Source organism: Drosophila sechellia, chromosome 2R (assembly GCF_004382195.2).
Source record: "Drosophila sechellia strain sech25 chromosome 2R, ASM438219v1, whole genome shotgun sequence".
NCBI classification, from domain to species: Eukaryota; Metazoa; Arthropoda; class Insecta; order Diptera; family Drosophilidae; genus Drosophila; species Drosophila sechellia.
In genome coordinates, this window is record NC_045950.1 from 4146830 (window position 1) to 4173552 (window position 26723).

General features: G+C 44.8%; 2 protein-coding genes across 3 annotated transcripts; one reads left to right on the forward strand and one right to left on the reverse strand.

The window, feature by feature from the left end:
• Positions 1-609: 609 nt before the first annotated feature.
• Positions 610-25048, forward strand: LOC6608073. The gene is made up of 4 exons (XM_002032785.2): positions 610-1477; positions 11326-11819; positions 15696-17700; positions 24385-25048. Exons 2-4 carry the CDS (start codon positions 11332-11334, stop codon positions 24586-24588), a joined length of 2697 nt encoding a protein of 898 aa, XP_002032821.1. The 5' UTR covers positions 610-1477; positions 11326-11331; the 3' UTR covers positions 24589-25048.
• Positions 25040-26502, reverse strand: LOC6608074. Of its 2 annotated transcripts, XM_032715342.1 has the most exons (3): positions 25928-26502; positions 25441-25567; positions 25040-25228 (listed from the first exon to the last, which is right to left on the reverse strand). In XM_032715342.1, exons 1-3 carry the CDS (start codon positions 26380-26382, stop codon positions 25214-25216), a joined length of 597 nt encoding a protein of 198 aa, XP_032571233.1. In that variant the 5' UTR covers positions 26383-26502; the 3' UTR covers positions 25040-25213. The 2 variants fall into 2 exon arrangements, with proteins under 2 accessions (XP_032571233.1, XP_002032822.1); XM_002032786.2 differs by having other exon boundaries at positions 25040-25567; positions 25928-26500.
• Between the last annotated feature and the right edge of the window lie 221 nt (positions 26503-26723).

Below are 26723 nucleotides of genomic sequence, written 5' to 3' on the forward strand. Positions count from 1 at the left end.
TGACCATAAACCGGAAGTCAACAGCCAGACATTAGGCAAAAGCTTTAAAAGTTAAATTAAAGTCTATATAAGTGACAAGATTACAGTTCTTGATGAATGTGGACATCCTCGATGCTATGGAAAGGAGAAGAATATATATATTTTTATTTATTCCAAGAGATATAGTGTTGGGTAATTCTTAAGAATATTTATCTGTTATGTAAAGATATAATATTATGATGTACGGATTCTTCTCTTAAATTTTTTTTTTTTTTAAATTATTCCAAGATTACATTTTAGTTAATGGTTTATTAGACATTCTTATAAATATGTAACAAAGCTGAATATATGCAATTACTTTTCGTTCTAGTTAGGAATTCTTCTCTCTAAAATGATAACAATAAAGTTGGACTAACTATTGAAGATTTGAGCTAAATCTCTTTAACTTCGTCAGCCCAGAAGTATGCCATACATTTAGATCCTACCGATTACCATCTGTCGTGATCGCCCAACAAAAACAAGAAGCAACCGACTGACCGAGTTGGCAGACTCAACTCTTCGCCTTGTCTTCGCAGCGCTCAGTTTCTTTCAGCCAGTCGTTCGCGTCGGTTGTCCGTTGTTGCTTGTCCGTTGTCGGCTCTGTCCGTTGTCGGTTGTTGCTTGCTGCGCGTAGCGTGTTGCGTGTTGCGTGTTGCGCGTTGTCGGCGGTTGTTGCAGGTTGTCGTAGGTCGCCGCTGCGATTCTTCCGCCCTGCACGCAGCCTCCGTGCGACACTGGAACTGAGAAGGCGTGGAAAGGGGCTGGAAATGAGAAAACACTCCAGTCTTTTGCTATTCTGACACAATTTCGCGGCGAAGCCAAAAAGAGTGCAGAAATCGCAAGAGCAGCGCGAAACAGCGAGAAACGCGCGTGTGTGTGAAACATACTGAAATGTGCATTGGACAACAACAATAGCGGAGAAAAGCGAGGGAAGAAACAAAATCGAAGAGGTGCCCAGGCAGAAATTGGAAATAAACAAAAAGAAATTGCATAAGTCGGATTTTGGCGTGCGCTTTGCTCATCTTCCTCTGGCTAGCTGCTGCAATATTTGAGTGGCTTCTGCCGTTTATCCCGCGAGAAAACACAAAAAACCAAAAAACTAAAAAAAACTAAAAATCAAAAAACAAATAGTAAACAACTAAAAAAGCGAGTTAAGACCGAGAGAGACTTTTTACAACATTTTAATCAACTGCGCTGGGCCTTCGCTTGACCATTTGACTTTTTTCGAACAAGTTTGCAGTCAAGTTTGTGGCTCGCTGTGTGCGTTTTCGGCAATTAAAGCCCATTAATGCAATTGTTGCCATCCAATTTCTATATTTCCACGTGTGTGAGTGTGCGCGCCTTTTAGCCGTTAAAGTCAAACATTTATGCAACTCGGCCGAAAGCAGCAGCAGCAGGAAAGGCAAAAGCAACATCTGGCCTAGGGACGCACTCCATTCGCAATTGAAGTCTGTGTGAGGTGAGGCAATTAACATAAACCAATTACGGCTAATTACAATTAAACAAATTAGTCGCCGCAAATCGTGCTCGAATCGCCGCTGGTTCTGCCATTAAAGTGATATGGAATTTGCATAAATTAGATAAGGATTAACAGCAAATAGAACAGAAACCCACACGAGGGCTAAAAACCGAATGAGGCATTTTTTCATTCTATATTGTCCTGGCCTTAATGACATCGTAAAAAAAGGGAGCAACAAAATAAAATTAGCAACAAAGTGTGTTTGTAATTGATGCAGTCGAATGCCGCAAATTTAGCACAAAAAGCGTATAACAAAAAATATATTTCAATTATGAGTTCTGCATTTTATAGTTTATGATTGCAATTTCCAGTGTTAACAACTAAATTTAACCAACTCATTTGCTTATTATCGATTGCTTTTAAGTGAGAAAGCAGAAAAATATATACATAAGTTACAAAATTAATATTTCATCATTGTAATAATAGTAACTTTAATTTGTTATTATTTCTCATGTGCTCAACCGCTTGAATTTGTCCATACTCCCCTGCCAGTTGAAGGGTATCTCGTAATCAGCCCTCAAAATCTCTTTGCACTCTTAATTGCAAAGCATTCGGCTCAGCAAACACTTAATTTCAGCAATTTCAATGGCAAATAAATTGAAATTGCGCTGCATTTATTTACAAATTACATTTACATATTTCAGTGTTAATTAAATTTCCCAATTTCTCAACTGCACGCCGCCAACCAACCAGCCATTTGAATGCTGCAAATCGTCCGCTGATGATTTAATTTTGGCCACAGCCTTAAATTGGCTTTTTGGCTGGGCTTTTGGCTAATCATAAATTGGAATTCCTGTCACAGCGCATGAACGTCTTTTGGTCTGCGTTGTGTCCAAAAAGTGGCAGGTGGAAGCGATTCATTAGCTCCGTTGGCCCATAAATATCCGCAGTCATAGCCATAGTTGGTGGTCTTCTGGTTCGAATCGAAGTTCTTTTGCCAGTGCGACCGACTCCCACTAAGATTTGTGCATTAATTGCTTGACTAAGCAGCGTCGAAAGCTCATAACGAGTTTGATTCACCAAAACCAGTTAAATGGCTGAGAAAACACACATAAAATCATCATCATGCTAAATAAAAAACCCCAAACAAACGCCCCAAACGAAGCTGGGAATTAGATAATATTTAATGTGATGGGCGCCCCTCCTCGTTGCCATTTATATTATAGCATTTGTTCGCTTGAATATGTCGGCAATCCAAAGATGCAATGGAAATACATTTCAATTATCACCCCGATGTTTGCAGTGAAAACTGCTAAGTGCTGTTTAAGTGTTCGAAAACGATAATTAATCATATTACACACACGCCCATTGCGCCACAGCGACGCATCTCCCACAATTGTGGGTGTTGCTCGGGGCTCAGCTTTGGCGAAATTAATGAGGCAACCAACTTAAAATATGAATGAATGAATGCGGTCATTGACAAACTATGAACACACACACACACACAGAGGGGGTTTAATTTTCAATAAATATAATACTTAAAACCAAGCGCACACATTTGCACAGTAGGCAAATAAATATTTCAATTTCATTATGTGGTTTGGGCTGTTCATTGCAAGTCGAGACCCCAGACTGGCCACAATTACTAATTGCGGTTATGTAAAACGTTCATGGGCAGAAAGAAACCACAGCTGTTGATATGCTTGCAAGGGGTTAAAGTTCACAGAAACATTTCCAATAATATTTATAATTGAATTAGCGCATTTATGAAACTTAACGTGTAATTTCCTCGCAAATCGATTATGATAACATACCAATATCTGGCTGAAGACCTACTTTCCCACACCTTGTCTACATAAATTCACCTGTTGTAGGTGTTGCAATCCACTAAGAGTTTTCCAAAAACAACTATAAAAGTCAACTCGTCAAATAGATCAAATTGCTGGCAGCCCGACAAGTCGATTATTTAACAAAATTTGTGGAACTTTGGAATTCGCGGAGTGAAAGGTTCGTCGAACCGGAATTAGCTGCGGCCAGATTCGGGCATTATTCGGGCGAACTTGGCTCGGATGGCGATAAACCCGTCAGAAGTGATAAGCTCGTGCATAGAACATGGCCACAAACACGTTTGGCTCGCTCAGCAAACGGCCGAAAATAAGTATTAAACAAATATTTAAAAATAAACAACGCCAAATAATAACCGAACCTTGACTGGATCGAGCAACTATATATTATATGCATTATCTGCATTATCTGGTGATAACGAACCCGAGATCGCATTTTATCGCTTGTGTGATCCATTTATTAGAACGTTCCTGATGGATATTGCGATCCGATCCAAGCAAAGCAGATCGGAGTTGATATATAACCGTTGGGCACTTACTTTCGGTCTTGTTGGACTGTTTTGTTCCGAGCGTGTCAACTAATTAAGCAAAAATACGGCTGAGAGTCAATTGGAAACAAGTTCCAGCAAACACTCGTCGTGCTATCCACATCCATTAGCATTCGGTTAATCGGGTTTGGATCGGTTTCGCGATCTGGAGACATTAAAATCGAATTAATAATTCGCATCGAACATAAAAAACAAACTCATTGAGCTAAATGCTCATTTTTCAAGATCAGGGGGCATCCGGTGACATCGATACATCAGCTTTCAATTGATTTAAATAGTCTTAATTGTTTGCGATTTGGCTCACAGCCACCTCACAATGGCCAATGGCCAGTGGCCAGCACGGCAGACTTGAACCCGAAACCCACTATTACGATTATGAGGCTAATTTCCATCATAATGGATCTCGGCCTGGCCAAGTGCCATAAACCCGTTTTCACACACATTAGCATAGAGACACACTCACACACACACACACACCATAGCCGAAATGGCGGGGCATTCAGTGCAAGTGCATTCGAGCCGACCAAACAAATGCCCCCTAATTGGCGGCCAGGCCCCAAATTGATTGGGTGACCGACCGACTGGTTTCGGGCCTCGGGGTTTCCCTCTGTCGCTTACGGCCAATTAATTGGCCATTTCTCGCTTGCCCAAATACACGGACATCCGGCCCCTTTGACCTCCCTTCGACTGCCTTGCACAACTTTCAAGTTCAGAGCGCGGTCAATAAATCGCACTTGTTGCACTTGCTGCGCCGCACTTGTTGCTGCTGCTGCTGCGGATGCTGCTGCTACTGCTGCTATTCAATTATGACAGCTCTTTATTGTGTTAACAAAAAGCAAATGTCAAATGCTGACTTGGCCACTGCTATTGACCTTGACTGAGCTGCTCTGCTTTGTTGAACTTCAATAAGATTATGCATATGAGTGTATGCGAATGAAGCAGGCAGCCCATCGTGGATTTCGCTACTTATGCGGGCACTAAATTGATTTCTAGTCACTCATAATTCGAAAAATGGCACAGTTGCATATGTTATGGTATAAGGTTATTTGTTTAGGTGAGGATACCAATACCCAAAACATCCTGGTCCAACAAACCCCAAGAACAAGGAATCGGGGTCACCAAAACCCATTATGACAATATGAAGGAATTTCCCTTTCCAAACAATTAATACTCAATATCTTTCGCTAATAAGTTAATATCTATCTAATATTAGCAAAGTTGTAAGAAGGCTTCCAAAACCAGAAGCCACAATAATTCGGGGTCACCAAATGGCACCCATGAGCACATCTCGTCAAATCCCTTCTATGTTCGACATTTATTGTTGTTCCTAGGTGGGTTTCACAATGCAGAAGAGTTCCTTCGAGTGCAGAAGAGCCTTGAGCCCACTAACATTCGTATCTGGCTTGATGATAAACCTTTTGGTTGGCCTGCCAGTGCGTTCTGTTCGCCATGTTTGCGCAGTTGTCGGTGCTCAACAGGCCATAAGCCACCCATCCACTCCCACGCCCACGCCCGCTACCAGTGACGCAGTGCGTCAAGTGGCACATGGCAACCTACAGGCTGCAACAAGCCGCAAAGCCGGTTTATCTCGCAGTTCGCAGGGCAAGCCGGAGTATTTAAGCCCCTGAACATCCTTTTCAATGGCTCTTGGACGCCCGGGAAAAATGTAAGAGGCAAAAACTAGTTTAACGTCCACAAACGCCATCGCACTATATGCAGCTGCCTTCCTAATATCTTTTCAAATTTCATTTTAGTGCCAAGCTGCCAGGCTGGCAGCTTGTGTGTTTATTTGGATTAAGCTGTACATGTTTTTTATGAGGTAGAGGTTGGGAACATGGAAAGAGACTTATGAACAACTTGTGTCTATATGCCTTTGCTCTCATCTTTGGCTTAGCCTTTTTTTAACTTTTCGCCTTTAATTAAAGTCGGAACATTAATTTGATGCAGCTTGAAGAGGGCCGAAGATCTGTATTAAAAGGTTAGTTTGTTAAAGGACTCCCAGTCACTTTCAGGACACCTTGTCCACCACGATGGCATCAAACTTATTGGCTTTGCTACGATTAATAAACTTGATTTTAAGTGTTGGTACCATTTGCAAAGCCTTCTAAGTTGCAGACTCATCGAGAGACATTCTAAAAATCTGCCTGCTATATTTCCTTCTCCTTTGGCTTAATAACACACTTGTATTTTCCCCTTTTTTAATTAAAGTCAGTGAACATTTTTTGGCCCGAGAGCGAAAGTTGGGAAATGAGAAAAGCTGGAAAAATAAACTCCAAACACCGGCAACAAAAACAAGATTGCCTGCAACACGGCTTTGAATAAACAGAAAGGAAAAGCAAACGGCAAGTGCAATGAAAAACACCCGAAAGGAGGGGATGGTGGGAGTTGTTGGGTGGGTGAGTCAAGTGATTGCCGCTTGACTGATCCGCTCGGCGGGATTAGCTCCAGTAAAGGGCAGGGGCAGCTCACTGGAGTAGCTGTTGGCAGCGCGTCGAGTTCCTCTTGATGTGCATGCATAATTGGCGGCCGTCCATCCATCGCGCTTTTGTTTATAAACAAAATATTATATGTATCTGGCTTCTTTTTCGTTCAATGTCTGTCCATTCTATTTTGGGCCGCAGCTTCTGCTCTTTGGCCGAATTTTTTAGAGCGTCGTTGATGGCCAATGCGACCGAGGAGCGGACAAGGTTAATTGGAAACCAGCGTTCTCCTCCAAGCGAAGCAATCGAGTGGCCGACAAACTGCCTGCTTATTACAGTACACTGAACAAAATTACCACTGTAATTCACCACAATTAACAGGGTATCTTAAAGTACTAAAGTACCTTAAATACTTAAGTACCTTCTCATGAAACTCATGAATAGAAATTTATAAAAATATATTGTATTGTGCATTAAGAGGACTATGTTTCATTATCCGTCTAAATGAATCTTATACCATTATCCATTGGTAGCATAAACTGCCTTTGAAAATACCAAAATATTGTTTGCTGTGCATTCATTGACAAGAAGATTTCTTTGAGTATCCGATGATGAACGGAACTACGCCAAGTATCTGAAGCCCCAAGGGCACGGTTCGACTTAGCATAAATTTACGGCCCTCGGCATTATGTGTTGTCAACAAGGCGGCCACCGTTCGTTCTAATGGAGCCCAGTTCGAGTTCGATCCGAAACTGCACACACAATCACACGGAAACTGGTCGACCAAGTGGCTCTGCGGCTCTGGGCCATTTACATAATCTTTGGCCAGCACCACGAGTCTACTGCCACTTGCGATTTATTGGCCAAAAGACCAGCCAGCCCACTACCATGGCTTGCACTTAATTATGCTCGTTATATTTTATAACTTATTTACTTGGGGCCGAGAGATGGCGGCGGTTATCTAATTTATGCGCTTTGATTTGATAGCTCGCACTTGGCTAAATCTCAATTTAATAATAGCACTCTGGCAGCCAAGGGATTCTGCGGTGGAATCTAACAATCAATCAGCACGAGATATTGTTCGAGATATTTTTAACAATATCTGAAGCGGAATGAAATGAGATCTATTAGGTCAGCTGAATATGTGAATACTTTAGTTATATACTTCAACATAAAAAGGAAATATAAGGCAATATTTGTACCATTTTAACATAATGAATTAGGAAACATCTTATGATACCAGTCTATAATTCCTTCTTTAAAATGTTTCTTAACAAAAGCAAAAATCTCCAGGGCAGTAGTTCTTCGCTATTTTTATTTCCCTAAGTTATGCTTTCAAAAAGCCGCGTTGCGAGCCAAAGACCCTAATTAGATGACTTCCATGAGCGGGAAAAAGGCTTAAATGTACAACAGGCTAATGCGTCTGCAATTAGCATTAACCCAGTGCGTTTTTATCACACTGAAACGCAATTATGGGTTCAGTTCAGCGGGCAGTGCAGCGCATTAATTGCCACCAACTCGCCGCAATCATCGTTGCAAAATGTCTCTTTGAGTCCAACTAATTAAGGGGTTTTGCGCCAGTTGGCGGCGGCTCCAGCCTCAATGACGAACGGCGACAGTTGACGGGGAAACCACCGGTGGGTGTCTGGCGGAGGTGGTGCTGCTGTGGTGCGGTGGTGCAGCGGAGTGGGTGGTGCAACGAGCCGTGAACGTTCAAAGAGCCAGCACCTCCTGGCCCAAAAAAAAAAAAAAAAGAAGGCGAGTGGCCAACAGCCTCGGACGTAATGAGTGGGAGGGCGTAAAGTGTTTAAAACAATATAACTAAGGGCTTAAAGCACCCTAAAAGTCAAACGTACGTCTTGCTTAATTTATTTTATGTGCCGAGTGCTTTTTTATTTGTTTCCCCTTTCAAATCATTAAGCCGATTGCTGGTACTTTTTTCTCTAAACAATCATATTATATTTGAACTAAGGGAACTGCATGCTTTTGTCTGTTATGAATGCTTACTGCGGCAAGTACAGAAACTACCTTTAACCTACCAAAATATCGACTTACAAACAGAAAATTTTGCTTAGTTGTTGATATTAATATAACCAAATGACGTAAAGAAGCAGTCATCATAAAAACAGACTTGCAAAGCAAATATTGTTAACAAACTATAAAGGCCTTCAGATTCAATGGCATTAAAAACATTTAAACATTTGTCTTGTTTTTAACATATAAGGTTTATAGTTTTAATTACTTCGTTCTAATTTGTTTTATTATTCTATATAAAGACTATATTAGTATTATGGTCTATATAGTTATCTCATTAAATGTTGTAGTGTAGTGTAAAAGAAAACCCTTTAATTTTTGCCAACCTGAAGATGGCTGAAGATACTTTTTAATTTTTTTTTGTGTTAAAAGGGAACATTTTTCTCTTGCATTTTGGGTAACTCACTTTAGACGTGTTTTCTTGTTCGTTTGTGCAAATGCAGTTTGATGTTGCCGCATGCCAGCTGATGTTGCGCTTTACTAGTGGCTGCTGTTGCGATGTTGTGCCCTGTAGGGCAGTGTAAACTATTAACAAAAACGCAATTTTGCAATGCGGCGGCTGGAAAACAATGCAGATTTTGTGTTGCGGTTTTACATCGGCAACATTTGCGGAGATTTCTTTGCGGATTGGCTTGACTACTCGCTTGGGCAATCCGGGTTTGTCGCTTAAGTCTTTTGTTTGGCCCGCCGCGATGATGAACTCATGGCAAATAAGTCAAGGTGGAGGCATCGCTTGGCAACACGATCGATTTAGTCGATTCCGATGCCAATCCGTTTTTAGACTGGCACTTGGACGTGCTGGGGCAATTGACTCATTAAAATATCAAAAGCCACCGCAGGCATTCTGATTGAAGAGCGAACTATAAATAAAGCCCTCACGTCCCCATGCCCAGTATTTTTATTCGCATTTCCATAACTCAAGTGGCGGTCACTTCAGCAGTCGATTGTTTGGCCAGCAAATAGAAGAAGAACGCGTCGAAACTCAATTATATCACCGTTTTTCGGCCAAAGTTGTGCAACATTTGCATTCGAATAGCTGCGACAACGAGTATGCCCAGACCAAGTGAATGGAGCGGAGGCCCCAGCTCCTTCTCCGATTTGACGGACTGCTCCAGTTTGATGGGTTTGTCGCCATGATTTGTGGAAGTTGCCAACTGCTGTCTCTGTTATTCCATCGCAGTTTCTTATTTGCAGTCAGTGCTTTGGAAGACGACAAAGTAACTTTGAGTTGTCACTTGGGCAACAGAACTAGAAAAACTCAGTGCTCGCACGTTTGTCACTGTACGTTTGTCTTGACCATGGCCCACAAATGCATGTGGCATGTCATCAGCCACTGCAGCGGCATAGTAACACGATCGCCGATTAATCCACCACCATTATTATCTCCGCGATTATGGCGCTTGCTGGCAAAGAAATCCGTCAATCGAGGCGCCTCATCAGCCCCACGAAGTGTTGGCGCCAAGTCAACCGCAAAGTTATCGAGAAACCCATCAGATTCAATAGCACTGGCTGCCCAAATTACAGTGGTTACACTTTTCAAAGAAATTGATTGCCTACAGTGTCTTTCTTCAATTGAAAAAGGCATTAAAAGCATGTGCACAGATTAAAATCTCTTTGCGCTAGTCGTTAGGACTACAAATCGTTACCTGAGGCCAAATAATGCATTTTTCAAATAAAAATTCAGCCAGCAAGTATTAATCACATCACATAATCACATAATTCAGTAACATAACGTAAAGAAGATTACTAAATTACTCATGAAAAACAATTGGTAGGTAGTCAGTAACTTCTTAATAAACTTGTTGCTCTTAAGGCTACATACTACATACTTAAACAACAGATTGTTTCCACAGAGCGGCAGTTATGTAAGGTCCGATTTGGCATGCCTACATTTTCGATCATTCCGATCAGATAGTGCATAGGTAAAATGGGCCATTAGCCAAAGTGGCATTTCGGATTTGCACCCACCCGGAATTATCGTCAATGGGGCAGCTTGCATAGGTGGGCAATAATTTTGGCTTTCGGCGGGTGGCTTGTATCACTTAATGCTTTCGACGAGGTCTGCAATCTGTGCGGCTTGAAAACTGCTGATTGCCGCACCGGCGACTAAAACGACTGAAGCTGAAACCGCAGAAATAGCAGTCGATAACGCGGAACCCATGGCACGGCGATGAGCCCACTGGCCAGCCGCATTGGGCGGCGATGATGAAGCTGTCAGCACGGCGCACTTATCTATCGATCACACACATAACTGCCCCATCCGAGCCAGACTCCATGGAACGCCTGGCCGTAAATGCAGTTGGGTGCATCAGCGGTTGGGTTTCGGGGGGTGTGCTGTGCACTATCGGCGGGCGTTTAGCCACGTTACCATAAATTATGACTGGGGGAGGCAACACGCGCGTTGCACAAAAATTATGCAATTGCGCAAAACCCTTTTTGGCTAATTAATGCAAAGTCATGAGCGAGGCAAAAACGCTTGCGTCAACGAAACGCGACTGCAACGTGGCCACCAAGTGCATTCTTTGCGAGCGCCAAACCAGTTCCACTTCCACTTACAGCTCCACTTGGAGCTCCAGTTGGCCAAAGCGGATGCATTGGAGACGCCGCTGGCAAAGAGCCGTAAACGCCGGAGCGTAAAATTGTGCAAGCTCCCGCTCGTGTTGTTGGAAGATAATAACCCTCTTTAGAACAGCCACGATGATGTTTCCAAGTTCCCAGCGCTCCGAATTAATATAGTTAGTTCTGGATAAGATAGTATCTTTAAATTGGTACTTTTTGTAAACTGTTTTCATGAATTGAAACCGAAAGATATGCACACCGAACTTTGCAAATAATGTAGTCATGGTACACAGTTCAATTGTGTAAATGAAATGCATATCTATGAACAAGCATTTATGCATATTTAATGCTGTGGGACTCAATTAAGTAGAGGGATTAGATAATATTAACATTATAGGCCCGTTAAATTTAACTTATTTTAATAAAGTGAATGCATTTTACAGACGACCATGCCCATTTGCAAAAGTTCACCGGGCACGGCGAGCAAGAAAACAGCCACGGATATATCCGCTGACCACGTGACGGAAGCGGCCCAGGTGAAGCGGACGCGGGAGCAGGCCTACTTCAACTCCTACGACTTCGATGCAATCGAGGTGCTGCCCTACGAGGAGGAGGACGACGAGGCGGGAGGCACCAGCCACAGCAGGAGCAGGAGCAGGAGCCAGAGCCGTAGCCAAAGCCGGTGCGGAAGCAGCAGCAGCCGGAGCAGCAGCACCAGGAGCTACTCCGCCGCCAAGGAGCCCGGTGCCGGCAACAAGTTCGCCTATCTGCAGCGGCTGGGCGCCTTCTTCGCTCGCAACGCAAGTGGAGCAGGCGAATCGGGATCGGGAGAAGCCGCTGGTATAGCCGCTCCAAGTGGAGGAGGTGCATCCAACGCGGCGCCCAAGGGAAGCAGAGAAAATTTTCTACTGCCACGAGCCATGCTTAAATATCAAAGGTGAGGATGCAACATAACATCAAAAAATAACAATTTAGGATTTTAAATGATGTATCTATAAGATACACCCGTAGATATTTTAGACAATACCTATGCCACACTAAAATCTTTAGAAACTTCTGCAACGCCTCATTTACAACTTAAGTAATATTTCCTAGCCATTGATGCCCATCGCGGTGCATCGACCTTCGCCGCTCCGCCAGCGACCTTGACTTCATAGGTAGAGGGGGTGGGTGGGGGGAGGGGAGAAAACCCCAGACCCAGAAAAGGCACGACCGTTGCAGATCGGAAACCCTACTCGCTGGTAATGCAATTACGGACGCAACACTTCACGGTTCCAGCCACTTGAGCAGCCGGCGATATTTTGTAATTATGTTGTTCGTAGCCAATTAGCGCGGCATTAAGCCGGGGATAGCAATCAGCGGCGGAGTGTTGCCCTAAATGGGGATTATGATTGCCAGAACCATCTTCCCAGATCGGCCAAATGCGATGGGCAACCTGTTGCTGCGGCAGCAGCCATGTATGTAAATCATGTCTGCAGCGGCGGCGAAGTTCAAGTTGCCGCTGCAGTGGCTGCTGCATCGAGCAATGCGGTTTTTGGCGCCTGTTGTCAGCCTTCACCTCTTTTTCTGATTGTATGTACATATACAAGTGCACATACATATCTCGTTGCCTTTGGAGAAGCTTGGCAAACACTTGACGGCGGTCATCGCCGCAGCAGCAGCAGCAGCAGCAGCAGCAGCAGCAGCAGCAGCAGCAGCAGCAGCAGCAGCAGCAACAGCAGCAACTGCAGACAGCTGCAACAATTACGTTTATTAATTGAAATTAAAGAAGCCACCAGCAGCAGCAGCAGCTCATGATCTTCGAATCGCCGAAGGTCAGAAGCTGAGAGCCCGTTTTGGTTTGAAATATTTATCAAAAATACAAAATAAATACTTGTGCGCATATACAGATGGATATATGAGTATGCATATGCATTAAGTCGTGCCGCGTATTGACAGCAATTTCAATTAATTGGCGGATAGTTTCGGTTTCCAACTCGTTTCAGCTATTTTGGTCATTGCATGAGGCAGATTATGGAAATCAGGCAATGACACGATAGCCATGATAAGATAATCCGGCAGATATGCTGTCAAAATAGCAAACGATTCGCAGCGGATCAAGGAAAGAGCCGAGTTTCCCATCAAGGTCACAGCGTTACCCATCCCCGCCCTTTGCTCGAACCCAAATCGATTTGCGATTCAGTTGGCGTTGGAACTACATACATTATGCTACTCACGCATGCTAACTAAAATTGAAACTAAAACCCGGGGGGAGTGGACTTCGCACAGTAGCTCCTCTTCCAAGGCGACCTTGGCCAAGTGCGATTCCATTGTCCCATTGGCCCCCATCAATGAAGTTAGACGGCGCGGCGATCAATTGTTGCTGCTCGTCGCTAATTTGTATTCAATTTTTGAGACCGCCTAGGCCATAGTTATATCTCTGGCTTATGCCAAGGTCGTCGCTTAGCCAGTCCAACCGACCAAAGCCCGTAAAACGTCCATCTCGAGCGCTAAGCATGTGCGAAATTGCCGATATAATCGCTGCAATAAAAACGCGTTGGCCCATTGATTGATTTGCAATTGATAGACGGCTCAGATGACCAATAGTCCACTCCAGTCGCCTGTAATTTGTCTTGGCAAGCAGTCAACAACAATTAGCAGCCACACGATGGTGTTTGCTAACGGTCTATAATCCGTCCGCCTGTCCGCGAGTTCCCTTGTCCGCCAAATCAGCTTGTCCGCTAGATCTTCAAGTCCAGCTCACCCAGTGCTCGCCAGTGTTCCGTGCATGCAAACGAGGCTGAACATTTTAATTAACACAGTTCGAACAAACAAAATAAACATATGCCCCAAGATTGCAAAATATTTCATAATCGAAAAAGGTAACCTTGCCGCTTCTGTTGGTGCGATATCTATGGCCCGCTGCCACTACGCATCGCTGGCCGTGCCACCAAAACAGATACATAGATACATAGATACATATAACAGCACCACTGACCGCCACTTATCAATTTTTGGGCGCGTAACGCACCGACTTGCCGTACAAGAACCGTCCGCCGAAAAGCTGCAGATACAGTATCTGGTAGCAACGGGCGCTATTACGCAACTCCCAGCACTCATTCCGCTTGGCCAAAAGCCAAAAGCCAGCGTTGACCTACTCGTAGTGCCATATGGAACCGAATATCGCGTACTTGTTACCGATCGTAAGTGAGTTATTAAAGCAGTGCCACTGGCGCCAGGCGGTCAAAAATGCAAATCCGCCGCAGAAAAAATGCAAATGCCGTGCGATTAGAATATCGGAATAATTCTACTTGCAATCAATCAGTGCAGCTTTTGGCCAAATAAATAAGTCCCTTAGGGGATCAGTTGATGTGGTTAACTTGTGCAGTTAATATATGTTACCTTCGATATCAGATTAATAGACAACTCTTCAAAAGACAACGAATGGCTAATTCGAAAGGCTTACACAATTTAGGATGGGCTAAAACTTGCTCAACTGATTGATGATGCGATTGAGAGGGCGAAGAAAAAACGTAAAGTTAATTCATTCAATAAGAGATAAGGATCCGAATGAATAATGTGACTTGTAGTTGCGATTAATCAGTAAGTCATGCCAAAAAGCTAGTTAAAGAGGACAAATTGGTAAGATGTAAATATCTGTGGATAAAAGCATATCACAAGCAACTCCTTCTGTAACATTTATAACTATATAGATTAGATTGCAGGACTTTGATTTGTAGTAACTTGGCTTTATCCAACTTGGCTACAAAGATATTGGCAAAAAGTTAAAAAGTAACCCCATAAATTTCCACCAAAACAGTCGGTAGCCATCTGTAAAGAGTTCGTTGAAGTTTAGTGCCCTCCGCAATGGGATGCTTCCGTTTCGTTCCATTCAATTAAGTTTCCATTTCATTTCGCTGCACTTAGCCTCATCCTGTGCCCCCACCAAGTCATCAGGCAGCGGCGGATTTCATGGTTCACCAAAAAGTTGGCCCGAACTTACCCACACACGCTGGCCGAGAGCGGCAGAAACTCGGCCAAAAGCGACTCAAAGCCGTAGACTTCACTTGCATGCCTAACTTCACAGTTAGGCAGTGAAATAAAACCGAGAAGCAAGCAAAAATCAAACAAACCGAAAGCTAACCGAATTGCAACAGTAAGTGAGGCCGAAATCCTGTTTAGAACGAGTTTATTTGAATTGAAATCAAATTTGTATGTTGATGCTGAATTTCTAAAACACGCTTTCAAACCTTTGTCTATTTGCTTATTCGTACAGTACGGGCAGAGCAAGAACCAAATATGATTACCGAGAGTAAGTATCTCCTGGACATCCGGGAGATGTTCTCTGGGGAATCCCAGTCCGAGTCCCCAACGATATTTGCATGTCAGCCGGTTGAGTAGAAATTGAAAATGTAAGCAGAGCAACTAACCCAGTTAACCAGTTTTCGCTTTCAGCTGTGAACTTTTTAATAGCTTACACCATGGGAATGAAAGAAACCACGAAGGTTTTTTGTCTCCTAAAAATATTTGACAGCCAAGTGTGACAAAAAAAAAAACAAGTAGAGTGCATTAGCTGAAGTGAGGCATTTTCATTAGGATTTATGAATTATTAGGATTAGCAAGATGCAATAAACCAAAGTTGGTTGTGTGCAAAAAATCGGGGTATTGGCCCATAGTACTTTGCTCGTTTCCCAGTCAGTTGGCGACGTATAAACAAAACGGCGATTGCGAAAAACCAACAAAAACCGCTTTCCAACGCCAGGTTTCCCTTTCATCCGACTGTTTTTCACAGCTTTTTATGGCTCTTTCTTTCGCTTTCCCGCTCTCGTTGCAGCACGGCGACAGCGTCACCATCAGCATCAGCCTCGCCATCGTCCACATCCACGGCAGCGGCCGCAATGCCACTGAAGAATGGACTGGCCACTGGAATGGGGAATGCAATTGGTCAAGACCAACAGCTGGAGGCGACCGGCGGCGCGGGGGAGCGCAGCAAGAAGTGCTCGATTGCGTCCAATGTCAGCAGCACGCATTCCACGGATTCCGGACTGCCAGTCGCAGCAGCAGCGGCATCAGCATCTGCTTCAGCATCAGCGGCAGCATCTGCGACTGCAGCAACATCTGCTGCAGCAGCGGCAGCAGCAGCACAGGAGGCGCGCGGCGCAGGAGGTGGTGGTGGTGGCTCACACTATTCGACGGACAAAAGCGGCTCGTCCGGTTATTACAGCTCCAATGTGTGCTCCACTTACTCGCTGGACGAGCACATCTATTGCGAACCGGTCATCGATGTCCAGGAGAAGATCAAGAGTGTGGCCGCCAGGCAGCGGCAGAGACCACCGCTCCAGCTACCAACGAAAGCGGGTGCTCCGCAGGAGGCGCCATCGATAGACCCACCGGAAGGCTCGTCGGAAAAGTTGTCCGCAGTGAAGAGTCAGCGCTCGGACATGCAAGATGCAGCCGCATCGAATGGCCATCAATCGCAGTCGAAGGCCGATGTGGACGAGGGGCTGCATCACTACAGCAAAAAGCTGCGAGTTCTGGAGACGAGCATCGAGAATCTGGACCGCCACCTGAAGACTTTTCCCAGTCTGTATGCCCAGGAGCATATTGTGAGCTTCATGCAGGTGGCCGGCGGAAGAAACGAAGGCCCACCCCAGGCTCTGGATATTGGAGAGAAGCTGAGGGTCTACAACCAGTTGCCCACCATCATGGAGCAGCAGCAGCAGCAGCAACAGGAGCAGATGGTGGATGATTCATTGCTGGATATTGACCTAGATGCCTTTCTTTTGGCGCCCAGCGCGGGGCATCATGGCATCGACAATCCCAGCTTTCTGAACGACGAGCAGCTGGCGGAGAACAACTACAAGTGCGCCAAGTACATCAACTCCTGTCCCGAGGATGCCTACCGCCTGGAGAGCGAAAGGGGCGGAGCGGGAGGACCTGGTGTGGGCGTGGCAGAGGAGACCTATGTCAAGCGGTATGAGGATCAATTGCATTTCCAGAACACTCGGGAGCTGTTGGAGGACGTCCGTGACAAGATCCGCCTCCTATCGCGGGCCACACCCCCGACTTCGGCCTCGCCCACACCCGCCAGCACCCCGCCCTCCGATGTGCCCAAGGAGCTGGAGGGGATGATCCACACGCTGAAGCACGAACTGGAGTCGTACCTGCAGCGCATGAACCAGCACAGTGAGCTGGAGCTCCGGCAGTTGTGCAGCGGCTTGGGACGCCAGCAGCACGTGGTCCGCATGCAAAACGCCCTGGAACGCAGGCGCAGTAGCGCCGATCTTCAACTGAATGCCTACGAGGCAGTACGCGATGGAGTCCTCATCTCCGCCAATGGCCGACCTCTCAGCGTTCGCGAGCAGATCATGACCATTCGTTGTGCCAGCGATCCCAACTTCAAGATGAAGCGCAAGTCCATAGCGGAGATCTTTCCCGCCGCCGAATGCTATGTGGAATCGGAGGTCACCACCGCCAGTCTCTCGCGCAGTGCCACGCCCTCGCCCGCCTCCACGCCGCAGTTGGAGCTTGAGGCACTGCACCCAGGCCTAGCTACTACCACAATAGTTACGCAAATGCAGCGCAACCTCACCTTCCACAAGCCCATCCTCGCGGTGTCCAACAGCAATACTGGAGTTGGAAATGTGACGGTGGACGGAGCTGGCGGAGATAAGGCCGAGCGGGATCGGGAGCGGGAAAGCCTCGCCGAGTGGCATCGCAAGAAGCCCAGCATCTGGGAGATGTACTACGGCACCAATCGGCTCCATCAGTCACTCCTCGGCAAGCAGCGAGGTGGAGGCGAACTGGTCATCAGCAGTGCTCAGCCCACTCTGTCCTATGTGAGTATTGGGGTTTAAGTATAGTATAGTATAAATATCCTGTTGAGCTGAAAGGTTATGAAATTGATAATGAAGTTAAAGTTAAGAGATCAGCAAATCTCTTTTATTTAACTAGATATATGAATTTCATTTACCTTAACGAGTTCAGGAACATAATTACTAAACTTTTTTATACCAAAATCAAAGGATCTATAAATTTTGTTTCTTCAAAAGTGAAAGTTCTTGAAAAAAGATCGAATAAAGAGCTATTAGTTTGCATTGAATTTGTAGTGCCCGATTCGATAAATATTTATCTCTCCAATTCTATAAATAAAATTCATCCCCACGGTTAATTTGGTGGGGGAGCATTCACATTACTTTGGCTGCGATTCATGCAATCGCATAATATTTCCTCCATTCAATTTACTCCGTAACGAGCGAATTGCTTAATGATAATTTAATTCAATTTGCATTTCAATAGGATTCTATGCGAACAAAATCCACTTCCGTTCACTGAATTAATCAAAACTGAAACCGAAACTGATTCTCAAAAAGATTAATTAAAGGCTTGTTAAAATGGGTTCAGTAAAGGGTTAATCCCTGATGGAGAAAGCCAATTACACACGTGATTAATCCTTTTGGTGTGAGGATGAGCTTTAATTGGACCTTGGCTCGGCTTGAATCGAATCAAATACATCCATTAGCAAAGCTCGGTATTATAGCTCGGTATGATAGCCGTATTTAGATCGACAGCCGCTTGCAGAGATAATTATGAGCTGTTTGGGCCAACGAGGCGTATGATTAATGCGCTGGCTAATTGCAGCCCAAACTAAGTTGCAGCCCGAGGTCGGCCAGCCCAACGAAAATCGTACAGTCGATTGGCCAAACTATCTCAAGTTCGCAGAGCGATTAGCATGGCTTCAATTGTTTTCTGCCCTCAGCTCATTAGCCCGGCCAATTGCTCGTCCAATTCGCATTCTAAGCCGCTTCGTGCCACTACAGTTGATCAGCCTCATCCTTGGCCGCAATGCCAGCCGTTTTGGTAGCATCGTGATGTCAGTAATGCCAACACCCGCGCACTTTTAGCCAGAACTCGAGCCACGTCATTCGGAATTCGCATGAACGTCATCGTGCCCCACGTCAGAGATTGTTATGCGCCAGGCGATGCCATCGATAGCATCGATATAGTCGCAAGTGTATCCATACAGCCAGTTTCAGAGTCAGGGCCCCTGCTATGAGGCAGTTTGATTAATGAATCCGCCCGGCTACTGTTCCCCATTCGGCCATAGATCTCGATAATTACATCTAATGCGGGTACCACTCCAATCCAAATAGCTACCTTGCCTCGATGGCCCTTCAGGTAATGCCAGATTAAGTCATAATGCCTGTAAGTGTTTAGATTGCGAATCGAGAGCACCAACATTGAGAAACAAGTAACCATATCAATAGACTCAATAAACAATAAACCCAATATTGGTTAATTAAACTTTACACCTACTTATTGAAGGGTATTTCACTGCCTTATATCCGCCAAAGAATTGTGTACTCTTAACATTCCGTTACCAATTTTGGCTTCCGTTCTACGCCTTCCGTTTTTGGCCAGCCGCTTATGCAATATCCGCAGCGATTTAGCCGCGATTCGAGCGATTTGAGTGATTCTGGCCAGCTACTGAACGGCCGAACTCACGACCGGCATCCCAATGAGTTTTCACTCTCGGCGGAAGGTTTGTTCACCTTTGCGGATCAGATAGCCGATCTATCGCGGGCGATTTGAACTTGAGTGCTGTGGGGCAATCGTGCGAGAGATACGGTTAAGCGACACTGTACCAGTTAACCTTTAAATTCCGTTAAGACGGCGGCAGTGGCAGCCGCATCTCGGCCAACTGGCCATCGATTGTGGCCGCGATAACCGGACGGCCGAAAGCAGCAAGGTGCCAAGGCGGCAAGCTGGCAGGGCGGTTGCCTGCCTGCCGTGCAACAAGTGGCAAGAGGTGGTAAGAAGTTGCCCTACAACTCGAATGACCTTTAAGGACGTTGGCTGAAATTCCGCGAGCGGAGAAGCCTCTGAAGACCCATCCTGCAGCTGCGGCCTCCTCGAAAGCCCGCTCCACGAAACTCGTCCCACGGCAATTGGCCGGCAGCAAACGAAACTGAAAACCAAACGGGTTTGCTGTCATGAATGCCAAAACGAAAACGAATCGAAACCGAAACCCAAAATGAAAACGAAACGAAACGAAACTGAAAACGCAGAGAGATGTAAGGCGATCTGGTCCAAAAGCGGCCAAAAGCTGCACGCGTTTTAGTTGCCACAAAGTGTTGCAATCGCAATCGCCACTGGACAGGGGACAGTTGCCACCACTGCCACCCAAACGTTAACTGGGTTATGGCGGATTCCATTTGGGGGGCAGGCCTCAAGAGCAGTCGCTGGTCATGGAGTCGTCAACCTTCTGCGGTTGCCATTTTGTGTATTTAATTGGGGCAAATGGAGCAGCTATTCTCATTGGGTTTTCTTAAATTAAATGGATTTTAAATAGTTTTTGGTATAAAGTTATAGGTGAAAAATTTGAATCTTCTATATACAAGACATACTGAAATATCATTTTATTAGGGTCAAGCTGTTTAGATTGAACGAAGTCCAGGAAATACATATTTCTAAAACTGTTGCAATTCAGATTGCTAGATATCTGATAGATAGTTCATTGAACCTTTTTGCCTGTGCATTGGCCACCTTGGGCTCTTTTGGGGGACACACACAACTGAATATTGGCCGTTGGTGGCCCAGGGGTATTTGGTTCCACTTCCACGGAAGCTGCGGCACTGCCCGCAATTATGGTATCAAATTTCCAGCTATTGCTCATACGCCGTGTGCGCCGAGGGAAAGGTGCCAACTAATTAGACAGGCACTGCCACCTGGATTTCGCAATTCTGCCACGCCCACGCAGAGGGGCAGCCCCCCCCCCCCTCCCTGCGGCTGTGGTGCCTCCACCAGCCAGCCTCCCATCGTGCAATTTCCCCACTGCCTGCGGTGGCAAGCGGAGCAGGCGAAAGAAGAAAATTCATTTGCAATTGCATAAATGTTTGCACACACTTTTAAATTGAATTAAATCCGCGCTCAGGCCGGCGACTCGTGGACTTGTTGCCACACTTGCTGGAGTTAGCATAAGCCCGCTAATTGGCGAAGACAAAAAATACGGCTAATGTGTGTAGAAGTGCCCCCCGAAGACATTCACCTGGGATTGGGCCAGATCAGACGCCGGATCAGTTGTGGACTTCAGCTCACCGCATTTGGATCAGTGGTTTGTGTCGCGAACAATGGACCAGTGAATAGTTCCCCAAAAATGGTACGCATGCAGCGAACTTGAACTACTTTCGATCAAATGGGCAGATATGAAATGTATCTTTTTGATGCTTTGCAAAGTTAAAGCTAAGATCGGACATCAGCATGCGTAACAGTATAGCAGTGAAAAAATTCCTACAAAATGGTAAATATCCAATAAACTGGGAGCAAAACAAATAAAAAAAAATTATACAAAACAAAGGCAGAGAACTTAACCAGGCATTCGAAAAACTTAAGCTAATTTATTCATATTCTATAATTTTTTTTAACAAATAATGATAAATTATTAATTTGGCATCTTGCTGAGTGATGAGCAGCAAGAATGTGGAAATGTTCGGGAAAAAGATACAGTCGCTTGAGTCTGCAGATAACATGAAGTACAAGATAGCCCATCGAAGCATACAATCCAAAGTGCATTAAGCGAGATCCATTGCCGCGACGTGAGCAAAGATACGGATTCCCCCATCCGGCGGAGATTACGATGGTCGGCCAGTTGCTCGTGGACGTGTTGAATGTTGTTTTCTCTTGGAGTGACTTCTCAAACCTGATGTATGTGGATACATATGTACACTTGCTCGTGGGGCAGCCGCACCAAACTTGGCCAACTTCCAGGGGGGAAGCGGCACACAGAAGCACCTTCAATGTCAGCGGCGGAAAACGTGTGCGGCAAATTAAAACGCCCCGCCGATCGATGGATTTTCTTTCCGAAATTAGCACACACACCCAAAAGCTGAACCCGTATTTGGGGGGCACACGGCGTATGCGTTATATGCGATGTGTTTCAAGGCCGGGTTGAGCGGGAATTTACAGCCAGTAGTCGATTTCTCATCGTTTTGCATATCTTTGGCGAATTTATGGTTTTTGGCGTTTAATTTTTCATTTTATATAATTTATTTATTTATTGTTTGTTGCGTGTGCGTGCTGTTGTACGGCGGCATCATTTGCAAATTAGCTTACAGACAGCTTGAGTCTCCCCTGGCGTCAAAATCGGCAAGATATTCCGGCACCTCTGGGCTTGGGGCCCAAGTTTCAATTCATATATCCACCCACGGCGTTTTACACCACAATTGCACTTCATTTGGCATGGCAAGCCAATAAAACCGTTACACTCCAGCTCCCAGCAACTGGGGGGAAGTAATAGTACACTGGAAGAAACTGAGCGAAAATCAGGTGGTAAAATTAAAAAGAAATATAAGCAGATATGTCATCACACTGCGGAGAATCACAGCTACCCATTGATGATTAATCAATCTCGGATAGTTTTATTGGTGCTAATGAACCCCCGAATCGTTTGAGGTGGGAACTTACTAAGATATAATTATAGTAACTGAATGGCAGATCTTTTAGGATCAAGTTTGCTTCGAATGGGAGGCAGCCAATCCATCATCGTTGAAAAATAACCATCTCAATTCGACTATGATTATTATTTGGTACGTCACCATACGCATATTTCCACTGAAACTGACAAAATCACTTTTTAGGCAAAGATTAAATATCCAATCAATCATTATGAACGCACATTAGTAGATTTTGTCTTTTTTTAAGTGTAACCAAATGCCGGAATGCGGTAATTGCCCCGCAGCCTCCGACTCCGTCATCTTTCGCCGATTACGTCTTGCCTTTTCACAGTACTTTGGCTGATAAACAGCAACGGTAATCATGAATACACAGATCTATATATATACAGATATTCGTTCATATTCGCCGACTTTGGACGGCATTACTAACCTCAGACAAGCGAATCATCAGAAAGGGAGAGAAAAGAAGCCGGAAGGCACAAAAGTACCGCAAAGCTGAGTTCATTTCAATTTCACATTTCGATTGTGTGCGTTGCTGGTACAGTAGATGCTCGCTAAGGTAGACGCGAAATGGTTAGGAAAGTGCAAATAGATAGAAATGCAAGATAAGTTAGTAAAGTAACATTCGGACCATTGCAATCATTTATTCAATATACTTAGAGGTACATAATTTTTTTCATAAAATAGAAATACTTTCTTGCCACGCGATGTGCACTGTAGTGGGTGAGCTGGAAAAGAAGTGATCACCCGGATCGAAAACAATGCAGCTTAAAGCGAACCGCAAAAAAAGTTAAGAAAAAATGCCAGAGCCGTCGCAATCATCACAATAAGATGCAAAAATAGGTGTGTGCAAATTGTTGCAGGCAAAATTGTTTGTTCGCCACAGCTCAATTACACACATGCCGAGTGTGTGTGAGTGATGTGCGAGAGTGTGTGTTGAAAGCACTTCAGACACACGCAAAACTACACTTGAATGCCCTTTTAATGACCGCGTTGCGTATACGCCGCTTTCTCCCTCGAAATTCGATAAGCGCGATCTCATCTGTCGTTTGGCACAAGCCGATTGAAATTGGCCAGCATTTTGGCCAACAGAACTACTTACATGTGCAGTTAGCCATTTTAAAGTGGTTTTTCAGCGGGCAGATTACCTCACTTCCTCCGGAAGTGGCAGCTAAATGTCATTGGGATATAGAAGTTGGTACAACTAATGCATCTTGTGCACCTGCACCTGGTGAAATTTCCGAAAGGGTTTCATAACTTTGAAGGTGTTTCAGCGAGAATCGGGCAAAAAAAAAGGTAACGAACAAAAAGCATCAGCAAAAACGGTTAACGTTTTGTTTCAAGTCTGTATCTTGCCTTTTTTCGCTGTTACTGAAAAGATTTCAAGGTTGTGTCGCTAAAAGTGAGGCGAGCGGGAAAAAATTAAGATGAGCATGAGGCGGAGCGACAAAAGCGAAGAAAACAAAGCTCAGTGGGTCAAATTGTTGTGCGTTGGAGCCCTTTTCGTTTATTTTTCAAGTTTTTTAAGTTTTTAGCACACAACCACCACGCCCTGCTCAACCTGCAAATATTGGCAGGCACGAGACGCTGTTTGGGCCGTGATTTATGGCCAAACATTTTGTGACCTGAAACGCTTGGACGCGACTGGCTTTACATATCTTGGCTCAAATAGGATCGGTGCATTTATGCGCGATTAAAGTGGTCATAATCAATGTCAAGAGAAGATCGTCAGCGGTCGTTGATGGTCAGAGCGATTTACATAAAAGCGAAGCGCTTATATCATCAAATATTAATTAACTTAATTGCGGGCCCAAGTGGCATTTACAGTGGTAACTCTCTACATCGAACTGTCCCACGATGACTATTTTTTTTAGCAAAATCAATGGTGTGGTGCAAATATGTGCAGTAAAATGGGGGTTTTCTCTTTAATTGCTAATATAATATATAATATAATGTATACATTTTATTGAAATACAGAATTCCATTGTACTGAATGCTTTCAATCTATTCTTATGCAAATTGAACTTGTATATTAAAAAACAACTTAAAATTACATCTTACTATTCGCAGCCATCCTCGCGACCCGAATCGGACTTCACGCTCGACCTGCCGCGGGCGGAGCAGCTGCGTCTGAAAATGGAGAAGGAGAAGAAGTTCCGCCAAAGATGTCGCTTCATCACCACGTTCCTCAGCCTGGTCTTCTTCCTGCTGACTGTGATGGTGGTCAGCCTGGTTCTGACGCGCGGCAAACGGATGTTCGGCAGCATGATTTGATTTCGGCGATCCCGATCGCCAAACCCACGCCGATGGCTATGTAGCCACACCAGTTAGCCCCTAGATCCGACTCTGGTAGGTCGGGAGAATGGAGAATGGCTCAGCGGAATATTACAAACTACAGTGCCAACCACAAATGTAAAACGTTAGCGAAGCTCAAGTTTAGTGTTAGCGGTAGTCGTAAGCTCCTGTGGTTTTTCTAGGCAGGGCAGGACCGCCACAGCCACAGCCGCAGTCGCAGTATTGTTAATAAATTATTTATGTGATCCTAGTTGATAAGTACGAGTTAGTGCATTTGTTTCCGTGCGTACGCGTATACTGCCTGTATCCAGCCTATGTATATCCTTTGTCAAAGCTATCTGTAAGCCCATCAACCTGTATTAAGTCTACGTTTGTAACCAATTATAGCTAGATTCGTCCTGTGAAAGTGTGAAGAATAAAGAGAAGCGAGTACATGTAATATAACATTTATTTATATGGAACATCGACGCAGAGGCGAGTTGAAAGCATTGGTACTTTTGAGATTTTTAATGCCTTCGGGGCTCCAGCGGCCTTCGTACTTAAAGACATGCTTACATATCATCGTAATCGTTATCACAAGTGGTTTTGTGTTCCTTTTGATTCGTTAAACCTGAACCAACTGCGAGTAGGAGAAATGCAGATAACTTAGTTATTAGTGGGCTTAGTCGGCTATTGGCTGGCAGCTACAGCGCAAATCTACAAAGCATTAAATAGCTACGAAACAAGGCAAGTTCTGCTGAGAAGTGTCGGAAATGGCGGTGCGACCAAACGGATCTTTGGCGTGTGCAAGTGTCTGCTATTTCATAATATGCGTATGTTCTGGCGATTGACCTCGAACAGGGTGTGGTCCTCTTCGTCACTATTCACGTCCTCGATGGCCATGGGCAGTGGTGTCAGCTCCTGGTTGGCGCGGTCGCCCTGCACGCCGTACTTGCGCTCCGCCCGGGAAAGTCGAAGCCTGCAATGATTTCCGATTCGATTAGTCTTATCGGCACCAATGATTTAATAACCCGAATGTATAAAGTAAAATTCGGTATATATATATGCTTTGCATATAGTGCACCGATAAGAATATTTAAAGCCACATATTTAAACCACGCTTAATTTTAAATAACTATTCTTAGAATATTTCTTGGAAATTATAATTTTTAAGCACAATGAAAGATCGCTGTAAACTTTTGAAAATCCTAAATATCTATTTTTGCTGTTTTCGCATTTACCATTGCATTACTAAATAATAAGGAAGTCTTTGAAATAACCTTACATGCTTCTCTGGACTATAGTCTAGAGCTCTAGTACATGTCCTCCATCAACTCACCTATAAACCCTCATAATTAGCAGCAGTATTGCAGTACTGGTGATCCCCACGAGGATGTAGACAACAGCCTGGCCCGGAAAGTCCACATCGGGGGACATGGGAGAGCGTTCAACATGAACATCATCCACGGAAAGTCTTCCAGGGGGCTGCAACACTTCCGTTGCCTTGGCATCTCCTGGTGGTCTGGCGACCGGAGCACCTGGAGCACCTGGAGCAACCGGAGCAGGACCGCCATCGTCCACGACCACCATAGAATCCTTTGGTCCTGCCGGAGGATTCTCTGCCTGCGATTTCTTCACGACTGGCTTTTTGGCCTCCACCTCGGCAGCCGGCGCACTCTGCTCCGCAATTACCACCGTCTTTTGGGGCGCCTGGGTGGCTGCGTCACAGGATTGCTGGTGGAAGAGCAGCAGCACCAGTGCTGCAGCCACTAAGCAGAAGCAGCGACAGGACATCTTTTCGTATCCAACTATCAAAATAACTAAATATAACCGCTTCTTAGCATAAACAATGACCTTTTAAATTTCTTTGCTGTACTGTTTTTGTTTTGCTTGGCGTCAGGGTTGCCGCACACGTCAAAGCAAACGAATCAAGAATGAAATATATGGGTAAGCCTTCTATACACGGTCACATTGGCTTGAGTCCTGGGAGAGTTGTGTTTCGAGCATTAGGGTGAACCTGTATAAGACTATATGAGCATACCCTTACTATGGAAAAGGGGTTTTAATGTGCAAGTGCTAAGACCAATCATTTTATATAAAGTATGGATTGTTCTCAAGTTTTAGGAACTGTGCCC